The 21,154-nt window shown below is 36.7% G+C and overlaps 1 protein-coding gene across 1 annotated transcript in view; it reads right to left on the reverse strand.

The window, feature by feature from the left end:
- LOC130707171 (peroxisomal multifunctional enzyme type 2-like) overlaps positions 1–21,154 on the reverse strand; it is a 49,661-nt gene that overhangs the window by 15,622 nt on the left and 12,885 nt on the right. Inside the window, exons 7-13 of the mRNA XM_057540384.1 lie at positions 20,685–20,776; positions 18,053–18,077; positions 16,340–16,468; positions 13,037–13,140; positions 11,353–11,589; positions 8,803–8,854; positions 2,591–2,662 (exon numbers count right to left, since the gene is read on the reverse strand). Of these exons, the coding sequence (XP_057396367.1) occupies positions 2,591–2,662; positions 8,803–8,854; positions 11,353–11,589; positions 13,037–13,140; positions 16,340–16,468; positions 18,053–18,077; positions 20,685–20,776 (711 nt within the window). The remainder of the gene's footprint in view (positions 1–2,590; positions 2,663–8,802; positions 8,855–11,352; positions 11,590–13,036; positions 13,141–16,339; positions 16,469–18,052; positions 18,078–20,684; positions 20,777–21,154) is intronic.

The raw sequence follows: 21,154 nt of genomic DNA on the forward strand, positions 1-21,154 counted from the left end.
TCTCAAACCTTTCAAACAATTCCACTATAAAATGCAGACTAACACACATGAAAAGATGCTCATCATCGCTAATTATTAGAGAAATGCAAATCAAAACTACAACGAGGTACCACCTCACACTGGTCAGAATGACCATCATTAAAAAGTCTACAAATAACAAATGCTGGAGAGGGTGTGGAGAAAAGGGAACCCTCCTACACTGTTGGTAGGAATGTAAATTGGTGCAGCCACTATGGAAAACAGTATGGAGGTTCCTCAAAAAACGAAAAATAGAATTGCCATATGATCCAGCAATCCCACTCCTAGGCATATATCCAGACAAAACTATAATTCAAAAAGATGCATGCACCCTTATGTTCATAGCAACACTATTTACAATAGCCAAGACATGGAAACAACCTAAAAGTCCATCAACAGATGAATGGATAAAGAAGATGTGATACACAAACACACACACACTGGAATATTACTCAGCCATAAAAAAGACTGAAATAATGCCATCTGCAGCAACATGGATGCACCTAGAGATTATCATACCAAGAGAAGTCAGAAAGAGACAGACAAATACCATATGATATCACTTATATGTGGAATCTAAAATATGACACAAATGAACATATCTACAAAACAGAAACGGACTCAGAGATATAGAGAACAGACTTGTGGTGGCCTAGGGGAAGGGAAGGGAAGGTGGTGGAGGGATGGATTGGGAGTTTGGGATTAGCAGATGGAAACTATTATATATAGGATGGATAAACAACAAGGTCCTACTGTATTGCACAGGGAACTATATTCAATATCCTGTGATAAGCCATAATGGAAAAGAATACGAAAAAGTATGTATATATGTATAACTAAATCACTTTGCTGTACAGCAGAATTTAACACAACATTGTAAATCCACTAAAATTCAATAATTCAATAAAATTAAAAAATTAAAATAAAATACAGATAACCACACTCCCAAATTTTCAAACATTCTGCTGAAGTCCTCAATAGAGCCTGGAATGTAAAAGAAGAAATAAGTGAGAATGAAGGTATAAGCTTCAGGAGGGCAGGATCATGGCTTTTTTGCTCACCATCATATTTCCAGCAATTAGAATAGTAACTGGGACAGAAAAGGTACCTAATAAATATGTATTAAATTAATTAGTAAATCAATGAACAAACGATGTGACTGAGCAAGTTAGTGAATAAGTAAGCAAGTAATGAATGAAAGACAGCTGTCCCTCTTTCTACTGACTACTTTCCTGGTGACAGTTTGAGCATCACCTAAATCACCAGCACTATAAAACTAGGAATATGATTTTGAATTGTATAATAAGGAAAAATATAATTATAACAAAAAATAAGGGAAGTCATGGTGATTTGCATTTAAAATAAGACTTTTATCCTTATTACACAGAAAATTGGATATCTAATTTCATCTATATTTTATCTACAACTTCTAATACATTATTACCCATTACCAAGCTATAGCTAAATAAATGGAGTAGATCAAGAAAGAATAGTAAAAATTAAAGCTAAGGTTACTGCAAAACTTTTTTGTGGTAGACATTTGGTAGAATGGTGAGAAGACTAAAAGAAAACCAGGAGAGTTCCAGCCAAATGTTAGCCAATATTTGGAGTGGTAAGAAAATACCAAAACCTTAAAAAAGAAAGAAGAGGGGTAAGGAGGAAGAGGGAAAGAGAGAGAACAGACACATGTTCTATGTGTCTATGATGAAATACATAGTTTACTTTGTAAACTATGAGTTAACAAAAACAATGTAGTGGAAAAATATTTAAGAGCATTAAAAATGTTCTCAATATATTATTAAGTAAAAACAAGGCAAGTTCCAAAACAACATATTCAGTATAACCTCCTATGTATTTAGAACAAAAATGATAAAGCCTACATTCCAAATACCAGACAAAAACTTTCCACTGTTATGTCCAAAATTTTTTATAATGTTTATCTATTTCTATTGTTCTTAAACTTTAAAACAAATAAATTCTAAGCAATGTATCTTTGGCTTATGTTTAGTTACTAGTATTTCAACATTCATTAAACTACTATCATCTTTTTTTCCACTGCAAATAAAATGTGGTTATGGTGTTTAAACCCCATTTTAAGTTCAATAGGTTTGAATGTGCAAGGTTAAGAACCTAACTACCATTTATAAGAATGATTCAGGGGTCAAATACGTTTGAAGTTCCAAAGAGCTAACACAGAAAAGAGTATCTACAACATAGCCTAATTATCAACTGAGGGCAGTCTATGTATTCATTCCTGCCAAAAAACATACTCTAGGAAGCATAATTCTCCTCTATGTTTGCTATACCAGCTACATTTCTCACCTCTGTGCTTTGGTTATGTTGTTACAAATCTCCTGAAATGTCCCACTCTCTGGACCTCTACCCCAATCTACTCCACCCCCTCCTCCCGTATTTTCTAAAAAAGCTTATGAATTTTTAGAACACTAATCTTGCTTTCTCACAATTGGAAGATAAATAGAAACTTATTAATCAACTTCTGTGATAAAGTATTACGTTACATACAAAGCCTATGAATCTAACAATATTATTATAAGAACTAGAAATGAGTTACCATCCATAAGCATTATTAAACCGGATCCTTTATCCAGGACGTCAGCAACAATTGCTTCACATTTTAATTTTCCTAAAAATGGAAAGTAAATAAATAAATAATAAATAAATAAATAAGGAGACTGTTTTAAAGACCATAAGTTATATGAAGACATGAGAGAAATTAACATAACTTCCACTGTAAGTTCAGTAAAACTAAAAAATCATGATTTAGAATAATTTTCAATATAATGTTGAATCATAAACATTAAAAGCAATCAGAATACCTGAGTCACCAAATTTGAAACATCAATAATTCTGATACATTAGGTTGTAAAAAGTAACAATTTTCAATCATTCAATGAACACTTGTTAAGCATACAGCCAACACCAGCTACCCCATTCCTTCTCAAATCTCTACTCTATGGGCTTCAGTTAGACAGTGTTTCTTTCTAACTACTCTGTTCTTTTAGGGACTGTTCCATTATTTAACTGGTAATGTCTTGATGGATTAACAATTATTTGGGAGTGAACTCATAATCTTTTTCTCCAACCTGTTTTTCTCTTTTGTTCCCTATACGAATGAATGGTACTATCCACCCAACTGCCAAGCCAGAAACTTCAGCATGACCCCTGCCTCATAAAATAGTGTCTAAGTATGTGGCAAGACTGGAGTATGCAGAGACTGGGAGAAGCTAGATTATATGAAAAGTTTCTGACTTCATCCTGAAGTCTATGAACAGCCATCTGGGGTTTTTAACAGGGAAGTGACAAATACACTTGCATTTTGGAAATAATATTCTGGCTGCAGTGAGATGAGCAGACCTGAAGGGAGCAAGAATGGAGGCAGAGAGCTTCCCTGGTGGCACAGTGGTTGAGAATCTGCCTGCTAATGCAGGGGACACGGGTTCGAGCCCTGGTCTGGGAAGATCCCACATGCCGCGGAGCAGCTGGGCCCGTGAGCCACAATTACTGAGCCTGCGCGTCTGGAGCCTGTGCTCTGCAACAGGAGGCCGCGATAGTGAGAGGCCCGTGCACCGCAATGAAGAGTGGCCCCCGCTTGCCGCAACTAGAGAAAGCCCTTGCACAGAAACGAAGACCCAACACAGCCAAAAATAAATAAATAAATAAACTCCAATCTCTTTAAAAAAAAAAAAAAAAGAATGGAGGCAGAGAGAACACTTAGAAAGTGAGAGATGATGGTGGTCAAAGTGAGGGGGACAGAAATAGGATTCTAAATGTATTGAAGGGAGAGAATCAAAGAACTTGGTACCCGCCTGGGTATGAAAGATGGTAAAAGAAACGCTAAGGATACCTAGATTGCTGTCACTTTCACCTCCTAAATCTCTCTCTGCTTCTCCCACTTCTCTCCATCTCTCCACCACCACCTTAGCCTAAGCTACCATCATTTCATTTGAACTACCACAACAGACTTCTAACCAGGTACCTACATGTCCACTCTGACCAACTTTAAAACATGCTCTCCTATTATGTCTGAAGTTATTTTTTCCCAAAGTCAACCTGATTACCAACCTGATTATGCTAAATCCTTCTATTTTAAGTTCTAATGGTATCACGTATGTTTCATCTGTAATGTTTATCACATATAGTTGCAAGTGTACATTTATTTGTGTGGCTTTTTGACTATTGGCTGCCCTCCCCACCAGCTAGGTTATATGCTCCATGAGGGCAGAGTCCAGATTTACTTCCGTTCTCCATTTATTCACAACCCTAGCAGAAAGTTTAGAAGTTAGGAAGTAATCAATAAATATTCATTGTCAAATTGCTGGTGACCTCCTCAGGTGATCAACTCCACATCCAATCAAACACCAAGCCCACTCCCTACATATCTCTATAATTTCTCCACTTATATCCATCCCCATGCCCACAATCCTATTCAATCAACCACGGTCTCTAACCTAGATTATTACAACAGTCTCTTAGAAAATCTCCTTCTCTCTATCTCATTCCCTTAAAATCCAAGCATTACAAACATGAGCCAGAGTTGATGCTTTCTAAAATCCATGTTTGATCATATAATTCTCTCCTTTCAGTCCTTCAGTGGTTATCTATTGTCTTTAAAATAAAAGCCAAACTTCTTCACCTGACCACACACTGCACACTGCCTCAGATTAAAAAAAGGGCTGTGTGAAAACTTAGGCTGTAACACTAAACTGAAGACTCAAACTGAGACGGTGGAGCAGGAGGACACGGAACTCACCTCCCCACCAACAAACACATCAAAAATACATCTACATGTAGAACAATTCTCACCGAAAACTAAGTGCAGACTAACAGAAAGACCTGTACAACCAAGACTATAAGAAAGACCCACCGGTAATTGGGTAGAAAGGGAAGAAAAGCGATCAGGTCAGGACCTGTGTCCCTGAGAGGGGACTCAGAGGAAAAAGGAGATTACACGGGAAGAGACCTTCCCTGGGGAGTGAGCAGTTCAAGCCACACATTGGGCGCCCCAGCCCTGGTGTCCAACAAGGGGAACACGAGTCCCCTTGGCTGGTTGGAGGGCCAGTGGGATTAACAGGAGGGCTGTGGGAAGCCTGGACTCCGGGAGCACGTGAACACTTACGTGCCCCTGAGGCAGGGCAGAGAGGGCAGACTGAAACCACTTGGGTAGCTGACTGGTTTCCTACGACTGCCCTGGTCCCCAGCCTGAGCTGAGAGAACACGCCAGCACCATGTGCCTCATGTCGCAGCTTCACACTCTGGGCTGCCATGATTGAGGAAAAGGCTCAGCCATGAGACACTGAGGAGGTTCAAACTCTACATGGCAACTGAGCAGTGAGCGGGCAGCAATTACTGGTGGCTGCACAGGGGCCCCAGATCTCTGATGGTGGCCATGCCAAACGAAACCCATGCTCCGGGAATATTACTCAGCCATAAAAAGAAACGAAATGGAGTTATTTGTAGTGAGGTGGATGGAGTTAGAGTCTGTCATACAGAGTGAAGTAAGTCAGAAAGAGAAAAACAAATACTGTATGCTAACACATATATATGGAATCTAAGGGGGGAAAAAAAAAGGGTCATGAAGAACCTAGTGGCAAGACGGGAATAAAGACACAGACCTACTAGAGAATGGACTTGAGGATATGGGGAGGGGGAAGGGTAAGATGTGACAAAGTGAGAGAGTGGCATGGACATATATACACTACCAAACGTAAAATACATAGCTAGTGGGAAGTAACCGCATAGCACAGGGAGATCAGCTCTGTGTTTTGTGACCACCTAGAGAGGTGGGATAGGGAGGGTGGGAGGGAGGGAGATGCAAGAGGGAAGAGATATGGGAACATATGTATATGTATAACTGATTCACTTTGTTATAAAGCAGAAACTAACACACCATTGTAAAGCAATTATACTCCAATAAAGATGTTAAAACAAACAAACAAACAAAACAAAACCATGCTCTGACCGTCACTGATTACCCACACCTGCCCCTCTTGCTCCACCACTGCTCCCCTCTGGAGTAAGGGTGCCAGTGCTGGGAGCGGGGGGAAGCACACACTTAAAGGAAACTTAGCCAGCTCAGACCCGACCCTCAGGGCTTCTGCTCCAGCAACTTGGGACCTGCCCCCGCACCAAATAGTGGGGTAACAGCCACTAAGCAGAGGGGAAGCTCTACCTAACATCTGGCTTGGCCCTACCCCTCCATCTCCAGCCCCACCCCCTACCAAGATGACAGCTGCCAGCACACCTTGAGAAAAGACATAAGTTGTGCTCACATCAAATCCAGCTCTCCCATCAATGCCACTGGGCACATGCAGACTGTATAGGGACATGCCCACAAAAGAACACCCCTTCAAGACCACCATAGGTAACTATTTCACCAAATTTCAATAGATAAAGAAATAGATAAGCAAAATGAAAAGACAGAGGAATCTGTTTCCACTGAAAGAGCAAGAGAAAACTCCTGAAAAAAACAACTAATGAAATAGAAATAAACAATTTACCAGATAAAGAATTCAAAGCATTAGTAATAAGAATGCTAACTGAATTATGGAAAAGAATAGCTGACTACAGTGACAGTTTTAACAAGGAGCTAGAAAATTCTAAAAAGAACCAATCAGAACTGAAGAATACAACAACTGAAAAGAAAAACACACTGAAAGGAATTAACAGCACACTAGGTGATACAGAAGAACACATAAGTGATCTGGAAGATAGAAAATGGAAATCACCCAATCAGAACAGCAAAAAGAAAAAAGATGAGAACATTTTAAAGGATCTTTGGGGTAACATCATGCATACCAACTTTCCATTATAGGGGTCCCAGAAGGAGAAGAAAGGGAGAAGGGGGTAAAAATATATTTAATGAAAATTATGGCTGAAAATTTCCAAAGTCTGAAGAAGGAAACAGATAGCCAGGTACAGGAAACACAGAGGGTCCCAAACAAGATGAATCCAAACAGACCCGCACCAAGACATATCATAATAAAAATGGCAAAACTTAAAGAGAGAATTCTAGAGGCAGCAAAAGAAAAACAAAGAGCATATACAAGGGAATGCCCATAAGGCTATCAGCTGATTGTTCTGCAGAAACTTTGCAGGCCAGAAGGGAGTGGCATGGTATATTTAAAGTGCTGAAAGGGCAAAACCTACAACTTAGGATACTCTGCCCAGCAAGATTATCCTTCAGAATTGAAGGGGAGATAAAGAACTTCTTGAATAAGCATCAATACTAAAGCAACCCTAAAAAAAATGTTAAAGGGTCTTCTCTAAGTGGAAAAGAAAAAGCTATAACAAGAATTAAGTATCTATAGAAAAGAAAAAATCCCATTAGTAAAGGCAAATATATAGGGAAGGCTGAGGCTCAACCACTTAAATAAGCTAGTACAACGACTAAAACAAAAAAAATTGTAAAATCAAGTATAACTACAATAATCAGTAAAGGGATAAACATGAAGATGTAAACTATGACATCAAAAACACAAGTATAGGGGCTTCCCTGGTGGCGCAGTGGTTGAGAATCTGCCTGCCAATGCAGGGGACACGGGTTCGAGCCCTGGTCTGGGAAGATCCCACATGCCACGGAGCAACTGGGCCCGTGAGCCACAATTACTGAGCCTGCGCATCTGGAGCCTGTGCTCCACAACAAGAGAGGCCGTGATAGTGAGAGGCCTGCACACCGTGATGAAGAGTGGCCCCCGCTTGCCACAACTAGAGAAAGCCCTTGCACAGAAACGAAGACCCAACACAGCCATAAAAATTAATTAATTAAAAAAAAAAAAACACAAAGTATGGGGGAAGCGAGTAAAAAATGTAGAGCTTTTAAAATGTGTTTGAACTTAAGGGACTACCTGGTTTAAAACAAATAAACACAGTCATAGATCAACATCTATGAGCCCCATGGTAACCACAAATCAAAAATCTACAACAGATACTCAAAAACAAAAGAGAAATGAACACAAGCAAAAGAAAAGCATGAAACCACAAAGGAAAAAACTAAAAGAAGAAGAAAAAAACAGCGAAGAACTACAAAAACAACCAGAAACAAGTAACACTAACACTGAAACAGAATTATTCAGCATTAAGCAATACGAATTTTTTTTTAATCTCAAAAAAAATTAAAGCACAATTCTAGCTATTTGCTGACCTCTACATTATATAATGTGAAATGAAAAAGACTTTTTTTTTATTTTACCACCTTACATGGTCAGTATATAATTAATATTCTGACATCAGAGTAGCAACATAAAACAAACATATCAAAGTAAAGTGAAAAGATAATGAGAAGATTTACTAAACAAGTAAGATATTATTGAGAAAAATAAACTGATTATTAAGACAGCCTTGGTTTTACTTACTCTAAAAGAAAACAGAAAAAAGTTAATTACAAGACATTCTGTATCTTTTAACATTGTTTGCGTTATGAAAAACAGTACCAACACAAATACCTGAGAAAAGAATGAAGAATCATATTCATGGGAATCATAACTGATTATACACAATCACTAAGTTTAGGACACACACAGAATATGCTCCTTTCAATTGTTGACCAGATGTTTAGTATTTTGAAGTAATTTATTAAATAAGACTATTCAAATAGGACAAAGTTTAAGGCAACCAAAATAGGTACTAGTTAACATCAATCTACTCTAATGGCTGACATGCACATGAATAACTTATAATATAGTTTATTTAGGTTGCTCTATGCCAGTTTAACACATTGACACAGTTTGGAAGGTTAGTCAGAAAATAAAACCATCAAGAACTCACCTGCTCTGGGAAGTGGTTTATATAACTCCAAGTACTGCTCCCCATGAAGAACCTACGTTAGGGTAAGCAAAATTTTATTAGTAGACTTTCTTTTTCCACAGCTTCTTCTGTGGATACCGCTAATCACAAGTGGCATTTCACTGTCCACACGTTCACGCGACTACTTCCCCCAAACTATCTGTCTCAAATTGGCTCCCACTTCTTAATTATATGATTCAGAAATAATCAGTCCCCCAATCTAAAGACTGTCAGCTCTCTAGAATAGAAAAGATACATTTGTGTTCTTTCTTGACATTCATAAATTTTTGTTGACTGATAACTGTGGATTATTTGCCAATGGAGACACTAAACTAGGCGTATTTCCAGTGCTCGTCACTGCGCCTGGAACACAGCAGGTATCCAATAAATATCTATTGAATAAAAATGAACAAATAGGTCAGTACTAGTAAAGTAATTTCAGGTCACACCTGCCAAATACAAATGACACAACCAAAACATTAATATAAATCTTACAACCACAGTCAAGTAAAAGCACTGCCAATGTCAACATTTCCTTAGTGTAAGAGTAAATACTAAAGACCCCGTGCAACATCAGAGCCACTTAACTTCAATGTATCAAAGCAAGAATATAAAAATATATGTAGGAATACAATAGGACAGTAAAAACAAAACCTGACCCATATATCCGAATGACCACACTCAACTGCTATGGGACAGTTTAATTCCCAGTCTTCCTCAGAACCCAGAAGGGAAAAAGAAAAGGGGTGAGGGTAGTGATGGGAGGACAAATGAAAGACTGCCTCACTATCATACGACCTGGAAGCTCAAGGTTAGGAAGACTGGGATTCAAATCCCAAGACGGCTATCATTCCCAGTGACAGATTTTGAACACTATTCATGATTTCCAACTCCTTCCAACTCTGAGGAAGAATTCTGAAACATTTACTTTAATTGTTTGTACTGACATTACCCAAACAGAAGAACTGTATGCAACAAATACCATGGGAGAGTGACTAAAACAACAAACTGCCTGGCATCTATTCCTTGCCTCCCTCCCAACTTCATCGAATACTTTAATAAAATAACCGTAGATTCTCATAGACTCAGAGCAGCAATGAGCTAATCGATCCTCCAGTAAATGGGTTCTCCAATCAGTCAAAATCACAGAAATCAGTTCAAAAGTCTACGATTCAACAGTTATCAACTGGACTCATGGCCTGACCCTCACTTCAAGAAATAAAATAACCCCAAAGCCTTCTCACAATTGTTTGCTCCTCCCTTCTTGAAACCATTTATTCACTTTGCTTCTCAAATACCACACTCTCCTGATACGCCTCATACCTCACCAGCCACTCCTTCCCAGTCTCTCTTGCTCACTCCTCCTCATCTCTTCCACCTCTCACCTCTCACCAAACTCAGGCTTTTCTCTACTTACGTTCACACATGGGTGATTTCACCCAGCCTCATGTCTTTAAATCTCACTTAAATGCTACCAATCCCAGTAGGGGCTCCCCCGCAAACTCTAAACTCACATATTTAACTGCCCACTGTATACCTCCACTTGAATGTGTACTAGGCATCTCAAATCTGTCCAAAACCAACTCCTGATCATCCCCACCTTAAAGTAACTGTATAGATCTATTTTATTATACATAGTAATATATCATACATGTTACTACTACTATACATGTTAAATACATTGTACATAATTAATTCTAAATATATGGGTATATATGCATATATATCATCCCAGTTAACCAGACCAAAAACCTTCTTCCTTGACTCCTCTTTCTGTCCATGCATATCCAGACTAGTGCTGGAATTACCATAATCAACTCCAAACTGGTTTCCCTGCTTCCATGCTTGGCTCCCATAAATCTATTCTCCACAGAGGAGCAAAAATGAGCCTGTGAGTGAACATAGCCAGATCATACCACTCCTCAGTTCAAAGCACTACAAATGGCCTCCCATGTTAATCAGAGTATGAGGTGAAATTCTTACGATGACTACAAGGCCCTCTTCTGCTACCACTGCCCCCTTGCTCATTCTATAGCTGTATCAACCCCCTTGCTGTTCCAAAAACAAGGTAAGTATGCACCTGCCTCCAGGCCTTTTACACCTGTTCTCTCTGCTTCAAATATTCTTCACTCTTGCTCCTTCATCACTATCGTCAGGTGAGGATTATCATACCCACTTTATAGATAAGGAAACTGAAGCTTAGAGAAGTTATTTACCCTTGGTCAAATAGCATGTAATGGCAGAGAGAGAATTAATAACATTATGCCAGGGTTATGGACTGTATATAATTATTGTTGTCTTCTTTTTGCTTGCCTTTTCAACTAACTCTCTACCCTTTTTTTCTTTTTAAGAAAAATCAAAAGACATGCTAAATCTTTATCCTTGAATCCACCACTATAAACTATTGTATTAAGACACCACACACACACACACACACACACACACACACACACATACACAGCATGTGACATTTACCAATCATATTTAAAGAAAGAGAAGAAGAGCAAAATAAAGGTTTCTTATTATGCATACCTTTGCCAAGTTGACTGAGAGCCCAGGAATCTCTGCTAATCCTCCACCCATTATAGATTTCTGAGCTAGAATAACTCCGAAGGTAGGCAAACAGGAGAAATCAGAACTCCCTTCATAAATAAATTTCAAATCTTTCGGTTCCTTGAGAGATGCTCCCACTCCAAGGGCATACATAATAGTGTCCAGTTCCGTATAAGAAGAAGAAAATGGAGGAAGTTTATGGCCAATAGCTCCAGCCTATGGAACAATTGTAGAAAGTTATTTTTTTCACTGATATTCTTGTCAAATCTTTAAATTTCTGACTTTTCAAAACTATTAACTGCTACATACTTAGCTTTGTGAATAGAATGTCATTTTACTAAATCTGATAGGGTATCATAATTGTTTCACTATATTTTTTAAATAAAATCAATTATAATGTATGGAAAAAGACTTCATTTACAAATAAGTACTTTTTTCTTGCCCGCTTCTTGTTAACAGATAGTATATCTCATTTTCAACTTTCCTGTCTCTGATGATGGAAAAGCCTATTAATACAGTGACTGTTAGCTACTCAAAATTACAAAAAATAAAAAACTTATTATAAACAGGGATAATGAATGGCTCTATAAGATCTATTTTATAAAAGTCAGTAGAAACAGATGAGCAAAACACTGCTTAATGCTTGTAAATCAGACTCCCTCATAATGGTTTTGGTTATAATTAGATTTTACCATAAGCTCCTACCCAGGACTGTCCTTTATCTAATTGGATATTGTATTTTTCTATTTAGTGATGACATGCCTAACTAATTTGTGAAGCATATGTTAGGTTCTAAAAGAATCATGTCCAATTTTTGATCACTTTCATTCTAAAGCAAGAGTCAGCAAACAACAGCTGAGAATTAAGAATGGTTTTTACATTTTTTTAAGAGTGGTCTAAAAAAAGAAAAAGAAGATTATGTGTCAGAAACAGTACGTGGTCCATAAAGCCTAAAATATTTACCATCTGGCCCTTTACCAAAAAAGTTTGCCAACCCCTACTCTAAAGTAAAATCACATTTATAAACTGATCATATTCTCAGGGTTACAATTAGATTGTTTATTTCATCACTATGTCTCCCCTGAGTCACAAAACACCAAAACTGAATGTGTCAAATGACTTATTTCTTATTATTTATGCACTATAATTTTTTTAAAAAAAAAGAAGTACTGGACATAGTTAATCAGCAAACTTCACAAGAGCTATAACCACAGCTCTCTTAGAATTTCTGACACAATGGGAGACTTTTTACTTGCAGCCATGTTGAAATATTTCCAAAATACAATCTGTCAATGCTTTTCCTTAAAAGAAATGACTCAAAAGAGGCACTAAGTTAAATATCCTTTTCTAAAGAGTTAGAAAGTGACTGAAGGACGATTATCAAAAATGCTCCAAAAACCAAAAAATACGCTTGTTTATTACACTGAAGAAGAGAAAGTAAAAGTTACATTTAATATTTTAGCTTTACGTTCATTCAAATTTTATAAACATTCATTACATGTTCTATAAAGTTTTATGGTCACTCACCTTTCCTATTTAACAATAAATTAATAGCTTGGAAAAGCATTTTTTGCATAAAAGAAAAGAAAAAAGAAAAAAAGGAAAGAAAAGAAAAAAGTCTCCAAAGAAGGCAAAGCGTTAGGCTTTCTCTTCTTCCACTTACAAATCCTGATGTAGCTGTTGATGTCACATTACTGGTATGATTTGCCGAAACTCCTCCATCTGAATCTATTTTATTTAGAGCTTCAATTATACCGTCAATTGAGTCTAAAAAGAAAGAATAAATAACAATAATAATGCTTTTTTCCATCAACAGACGAATGGATAAAGATGTGGTACATATATACAATAGAATATTACTCAGTCATAAAAAAAGAATGAAATAATGCCATTTGCAGTGACATGGATGGACCTAGAGATTGTCATACTGAGTGAAGTCAGAAGGAGAAAGACAAATATCTATGATATCACTTATATGTGGAATCTAAAAAAATGGTACAAATGAACTTATTTACGTAACAGAAACAGAGTTATAGATGTAGAAAACATACTTATGGTTACCAAGTGAGAGGGAGACAGGGAGGGATAAATTGGGAGACTGGGATTGACATATAAACACTACTATATATAAAATAGATAACTAATAAGAACCTACTGTATAGCACAGGGAACTCTACTCAATACTCTATAATGACCTATATGGGAAAAGAATCTAAAAAACAGTGGATATATGTATACGTATAATGGATTCACTTTGCTATACAGCAGGAACTAACACAACATTGTAAATCAACTATACTCCATTAAAAATTAATTAAAAGAAAAATCAGTCCCACTAGGGTGTGGGAAGAGCATCTGCATATGTGAAATATCTAGCCAGTTATTTTACAGTGCTATTGAAATAGTGACCCACAGGACAAACTTCCAGATTTTTCCTATATAGTTGAACTATATTTCATTTGTACTGAAAAAAAATTTAAATCATGAATGATTCAAGTCAATCAACTTCAGGATAAATAAGGATGAACAAACTGAATTTTCTCTTTAGGATCACTGGAATTTAAATAAGACAGAGTGCTTTGGTAAACCTATTACATAAAGATCATAAAAGCATCATCTTTCAAATATCCTAAAGAGCTAATATTCTCCTGGTGAAATCCAAATAAATGTAAGCTATTTCCAAAAAAAAAAAAAAAAAAGCTTTTGTTACAGACGTGACTAAGAAAAGCTACAATGCTTTAGACAATCATTCCTATAACATCCAGCAAGCCTGCTGCAGAACCTTCGCTGGCATTCATGAACTGACTGTACGATGTCAGGCTATTGCAGGAAAAAATCGTGAGACTCTGAACAGACCAAAGATAACTGGGTGTTTCCAACATACTCTCCCCACGTTATGATTCCAAAGAGGCTCTGAGCTTTGCAGTCTTTGAGTGATTTTTACAACTCTGTAAAGTCGGATCCTTGTCCACAGATGTGCAATTTCCATCTGGTGGAGGGACAACTAATTTTCCTTCTCTCCCCACCATCACTCCTCCTCCAGGATGCAACAATGTCAAGATTACCCCCCAGGTCTCTGTACAGGTAACTTGCTCAGAAAATATTACTGAAAATTCTTCCAGAGAAAACCACCATTATGACCAGTGACTATGGACAGAATTCAGAAGCTGCTATTCTGGGGTCTGAAAGGTTAATAAAGGAGATTCACAGAGTATCCACATATGCCATAAGGTTCCAAAAGCTCTGGGACCTTTCTAACAAACCTCCTTCTAAACTCAGACAAAAACTATAACTAAACTACAGAATGTGAGATGACCAGGGCTCTCTGCCATTCCTGGTGACACTAGGTAGGTTTCTTGCCTACCAATCTTCCTCTTACCACCCCATTTAGGCTGCTGCCTAGATGGGAGGCTATTTAACTGAAAGTAACCTCGGTACAGGCCGGCGGTACTGCACTCAAAGACAGACCACCTGAGTTAACTCTTGGCTCAAACACTGAGAAAGCTTGGGCCACTTACTCAGCTTTTCTGGGATTTAGTTCCATCATCTGTAAAATGAGAATGGTGAAATGGGTGCTTGGAAAGTCGTGATTCTACAGAAAGTGTAAGATTTTTTTTCTAACTGTACTTCAAATACTAGGGGTATCTTTTCATTTATAACTATATAGTTCATTGTTAGCTTTTTCTTTATATTAGTCTAATACTTCTAAGGCAATAAAATGGAATTCTGACCTCAGAGAAGAGTTTTTAAGACACTTCTTCCTTTTTCCTTTTCCTAATTTTCATTGATAGGTGATTGCTATTCGGAGACTAAATTTATCTCAAATATCAAAAAAAAGAATACAGAAAATGCTACCGCTAATGACATAACAATCATGTTATCCTCTGATTGAGAAAAGTACAATGAATATTTCAGTGAGTGTACCAGCAGACAGGAAAGTAACATTGGGATTAAAAAAAAAAAAAGAAAAGTCATTTTTCAGATATATTCCTCTGTCAAACATTAAATATAATACTAGGAAGGGAAAAAAAGATTTTTCTATAAAATAATCCTGATTCATGATCCTTCCCAGAAAGGTCCTTTAAATTTCATATACTATATACATATGTGAGTTATACTAGAAAAAATAATGTGACTTTTATTGGCCATCTCTTCCTGTGGCATATCATAGATGATTCAATAATTCAAGGTAACAAGCATTTACTAAATCCTTTCTATGAGTTCAGCACTATACTAGCACCAAATACAAAAGGACATACAAGATACATTCTCTGCCTCCAAAGGAACTTACTATGCAGCTAAGAAACCACACACTTATGAAACAAAAGCAGTGGAAAGCAGTCATGATTAGATGCTCAAGTTGTAAGAGTTCAGCTAAGAAAGAGATCAATGAAGCCCAGAATATCTGGGGAGGTTTTGTTGAACATCTGGGGCTTGAGTTTTTCTAAAGAAGCACCGAGATTAGCAGAGGTGATAAAAGGAATAAGAGGCATCTTAGAAAGGCAGAGAAACAGTAGCAAAGACAAAGTGCTAAAACAAAGCAAAATCTATTCACTAGAGAGAAAAGACCTAAGCCTAAATAATATAAGACTTAAATAAACTTTTGGGGAAATAAGGAAAAATCAGGTCAGATAAGGAGCATGTGATTAGATAAGGCAAGACTTTGAAACCAACCACCAGATGGGGAATAGATGCATTGAGCACAAATGGGTAAACACCTCCTACCATCCTCTCCATCACACATATACCAAAAAATCAGGATCATAAGAAAACTGAAAAACTGACAGTGGGAGTAACATACATACCTTAAATTGGAGAGTTCTAATACCTACTGGAGCAGAAAATGTGCTCTAGATGATTTGAGCATCTAAGTTATCACAATTAAGAAGACAATTCCATAAGAGAAGAGAATGCTTTGTTGCCTCTGATTCCCCAACCAGGACTGAACTGACTTGGGACTCTTTACCTTGAATTCTCTGAGGCTTGGTGGCATTATCAAAGTCACAGATCTTCGTCCAGTTAGCCTTCACCGCCTCAGGAGTCATTGGCTGAGTCCTCTGTCTTACAATGGCTCCAAGGGTCCGCTCCCATCGTACTGGTTATAGAAACAAAACTAAGATACTGAACACACAGTTTAAGAGCGAGACAGAAAGCAGAATTCATGAGTCTCCTGAATTTTTTTTTTTAACTTCAAGAAAAATGGAATTTGGAAAAAAGATTCTAACTTCTAAAGATTTTTACTACAAAATTTTTTTAAAAGAATAACAAACCCATTAGGATGTCAAATTTCTTTTTCTAATATTTGAAGCTGAAGGGAAAACCTCTCCCTCCTCTGACTATGCCAGATACTACTAAAGGTAAGATGAAATGCTGAATCAGAAAGTTAAATTATGTATAATCACACCAAAAGACTGTCTTCATCACCACAGATCACTTAGATAATACACTTTAAGGTAACAGAACAGAGTAGAGCTTTGTTGAATAGAAAACTGAAAACTAGTGGTGATAACAGGCCAAAGACTCCAGATAATCAAATTAATATATCAGACAACCCCACATAATTCTCCCGTTTCCTCCCTTTGCTCTTCCTCCTTGTCCATGGGAAGTCAACTAGATTGCCCAGATTCACAAAAATCATCATTGCTGCATAAGTTCCATGAAGATAATTTTTAACATTGTGTCTTTTTTAAAAAGCCTGAGGAATAAACAGAACCTTATTTAAACAGAATGGTCAGACTTTGATGATTACTAAATCGAAGATTTGTCCTGGGGAATGACAGAAGCTTCTAGAGATTTCTTATTGATAAAGTCCCATATACAGCTTTTATTGCAACAACTGATCTTCCTTTCTTAAAAGATGTCATAAGACACTTAAAAATGTTTGAATAAGTTACTTCATAACTTAGAGAACAGTCATTAATAATAGTCTACAATATGTTGTAACAATGTCATCCAGTAATGGCAGCCTTTTAAATAATTCAATTAATTTTGATACCAGCATCCAACTGAAAACTTGAATTGGGATATTGGAATGTTCACAATTTTTTTTAAACACCATAAAGTAATTATCCAATCTGGAGCTCACAAGGTTTAAGAACTGGGGGAAAAGAGGACTTAAGCCAGATGAATTTACTGTTGGGCTGAAGGAGAATAATTTCTATAGATCAGCTGCAATTTCTCTTCTAGAAAGCTGTCCAGTGTGATTCCCCACTGTCTCCTTCTGATGTCTCATGCTCCAAAGAAGAAAAGAATCACTGAGAGAATTGGAGAACTTGCCTAGGACAGAGCTCTTCCCATCTTCAAAAAACGCCCTCCCTCCCACTCACTACTCTGCTGAACAAGCATGTGGGGTGCCGGAGACATGGGAAGACAAACATCAATATAAAGAGAGACTGTGCTGTCTGAAAAAACAGCCAGTTCTGAATAGGACAGGACAAATATTGAATAAGCACTGCTAATAGGAAAAAAACTGAAAAGATCCTTGAAAATACCACAGGCCTGCAGGACAACTTCCATGTTTTAGAAGACCTGTTGCTATTACAATGTTTGAGTTTGATTATGCGTGCACTAAATCCAATGGTTCGGCATTTGACAAGGTCTTTACCCAGCTCTACCTGGATATGCAGGTTTAAAGATATGGAAATAATGTATGGCAAACCAAAAACCAAAAGGGACTTACATTTTCCAATCCATCCTGCTCCAACCTACCAAAAAGAGGAGGAAGAAGTTATACCATCTAATGTGAAATTACTAATAGAATTTTCATGAAATTAACAAAACAGGCAGCTATCTTTTTACGAGTATCAGAATGCTAGATGACAATGGATGAAAATAATGCAGCTCTACAAAACTCCGTTGGCCGGCATGACTTTGCACTATTCATGTTATCAGAGTAGAAAAATAAAGCAACACAATATAGCAGAAATGCATGTAGTAGAAAAGCATGACTTTGCACAGAAACCAAGGTGCGATACCAGTTCTTCTACAGACTAGCTGTCTGATTCCTGGTCAAATAATTTGACTTCCCTAAACTCAAGATTCCCCTTATATAAAATCAGGATAATAATACACTCTTCATGAAGTAACCATGAAGGTTAAACAATATAAATACCAAATTTGCCCAGCACATCACTTGAAATACATGTCCTTCTAGAAAGACTTAATGAATCAAAAAAAATAAAAAGCAAAGAAAAATAAAGCCAGGATTTGACTTAATGAACTACACATACTCATTTTAATGAAACACCTTTATATAGAAATGTGGCAAATGACCAAATACATTAATCACCGTCCAGAAAGATGGTATTTTTTCTAGAAGCCATTCAAGGAAATCCTCAGAAGAAAATGTCTGATGTAAGAAAATCTGTTTGTCATATCTTCAAACACCACAACTACAGTGTTCCACATGCATATAACAGAAGAAACTGTACCAGCAGACAGCACACTTCTCAGTGGCTCTACGCTCAAGGGTATGGCTTTTTAATCACTCATTCCTTTACATATATTAACAGGACAATCGGCCTTGATGCTGTCAGAGTAGTTAAAGTGGCAGTGGTACTGATAACAGGCAAGAAAAATATCATCTTTTATCATATTTGGGGAGTGAAGCAACAAGCTGCAAACTCCTCGCAGGTGCTAGAAACAACAGCTCCAGTCGATCCAAAAAATCTCTATCTGCCACTCTAGATATCTATCAAAACTTGGCAAACAAAGTGTCAATTTACATTCAAGGTTTAAGTCAGGATATTACACACCGCTCTTACTGTATTTTGCACTCAATCTCACACAGCAAATGTCCCTTACTAAAACTGTTCACAATATAGTAAAATAAAAGAACAACATACAAAACTTCATCTACAGCATTATCCTAGTTATCTGTGCATGTCTGGGTATGTGTGTAAATTGTATACCTAAAATAAAAAGACTACTCGTGTAAAATGCACATCTAATAAAAGACTGGAAAAGAATATCCATAAAAATATTAATAGGAGTTATCTCTCGATAGTGGTAATGTGGGTGATTTTTATTTTCCTCTATAAACTCCCCTATATATTTGAAGTTTTCTACAAAAAGCATATATTATTTTTGTTCACAGAATTAATAACAAATATAAATGTAAAAGACAAAGAATTTTTGTTTAATTCCTTAATGAGATAAAAGACAGGCAGAACAAATTTGGAGCTCCACATGGCTTGATATTATTAAATTTCTCTTCTGTAAATCTAGAGTTGTAAAGTTCTTTCCACCTCTAATTTTCCACAATTCACAATCAACGACTGTGATTAAGAAAGCAGAGGTGCCTATCTCTGCATAGACAGGTGTAGACTGTTTTTCATTTACTAAACAGCTTTTTATTCAAATAAATCAGGCTAATATATCATTCACTTCAAACTGAGCCAGGTAATTTTGCTACCAAGAAATATCTTTGGATGTCATGTATTCCGCATGCAACAGGTTTATTATTATATTACCACAGAGACTCAAATAAAGGGGGGTGGTCTAAAATATAACAGTTTATGCTAGAAAAGAAAAAAGAGATCAAACTCAAATGAGGACCAAAAAATATATAAATCAGCATAAGGAAATCTAAAGGGACTTTGATTATAGAGTGAAAACTGAACCTCACTGGATAGTAGGATTATGTGTGGTTTTTATTTTTATAGCAAACTTGTAAAGCTTTGCGATAGGGAAACATAGCAAAGTTTATTTTTAAAGTTAATACAAATAATTTGTGTTTACTGATCTATCATACCCAGACTGAATTCCTGCTATACTGATATAATAGTTAAAATTGAGGGGTGACTGCTAGGTATGCTAAGAGTTTAAAAATATGATCTCCAGTTCTCACAACAAAACCCCAAGAAAACTAAAACTCAGGGAGGTTAATCTGTACAATATTCCAGCGAGCCAGCAATTACCAGAGCAAGAAATCAAAACCTGGCCTGGCTGACTTTAAACCATCACCTCTGTCCCTTCACTTTACTACTCAGCATCTCTAACCAAATGAGACTTTCTGTATCTGACTAAACACATCAAACCAGCCAGTCACATTTTCATTTGACAAGAACATCAGAAATGAAGAACTAGGGAAGAACAATTTACAAAGTTGCTGTTACTTTCTCAAAAAAGGACATTAGTCATACTTGTTCCTTAATTATAACAAATACATAATATTAAAAAATATACAAGTGATACCAACTGATGCAGATTTTTACAAATGTGAACAACTGGAAAATACTGATTTTTGAATCATTTTTTATATTTAATTACACAAATATTGCTTTGGGAGAAAGTGCAAAGGTGCAGAATACCTCAAACAAGCCACCATTTTCCTCACAACTCTCATGGCAAAGCCAGAGGACCAGGGGTGCCACGTAATCTGGCTTCAGAGCTTCCAGAAGATCTGAAATAAATAGCCAAAAAAAGAAAAAAAAATCTATCAATAAGAATATATACATATTCAATCAATCATTTTACTTTCTGAAAATTCCTCACTTATAAAATTATAGGTTCAGAGACTTTTTAAATAAATAAGAAAAAAATTAGATATACATAAGTAATTAGTATTAACATCCAAGGCTTTTAGAAGAATCTTTTCATCCCAATGGATATATTCAGGCTTCTAACATAGAAGGCATCAGATATACCTTTCCAAGATGGGTAACATACTGTTTAGAAGACAAGTTAAAGCTGCCTTGGCAAAGACTGGTGAGCAAAGGCATACATAGCATAATGAACTTAGGTACCATTCATTCCCAAAACTATTTTGCTCTCCCAGAAG

This window comes from Balaenoptera acutorostrata, chromosome 2 (assembly GCF_949987535.1).
Source record: "Balaenoptera acutorostrata chromosome 2, mBalAcu1.1, whole genome shotgun sequence".
Classification (NCBI taxonomy): domain Eukaryota; kingdom Metazoa; phylum Chordata; class Mammalia; order Artiodactyla; family Balaenopteridae; genus Balaenoptera; species Balaenoptera acutorostrata.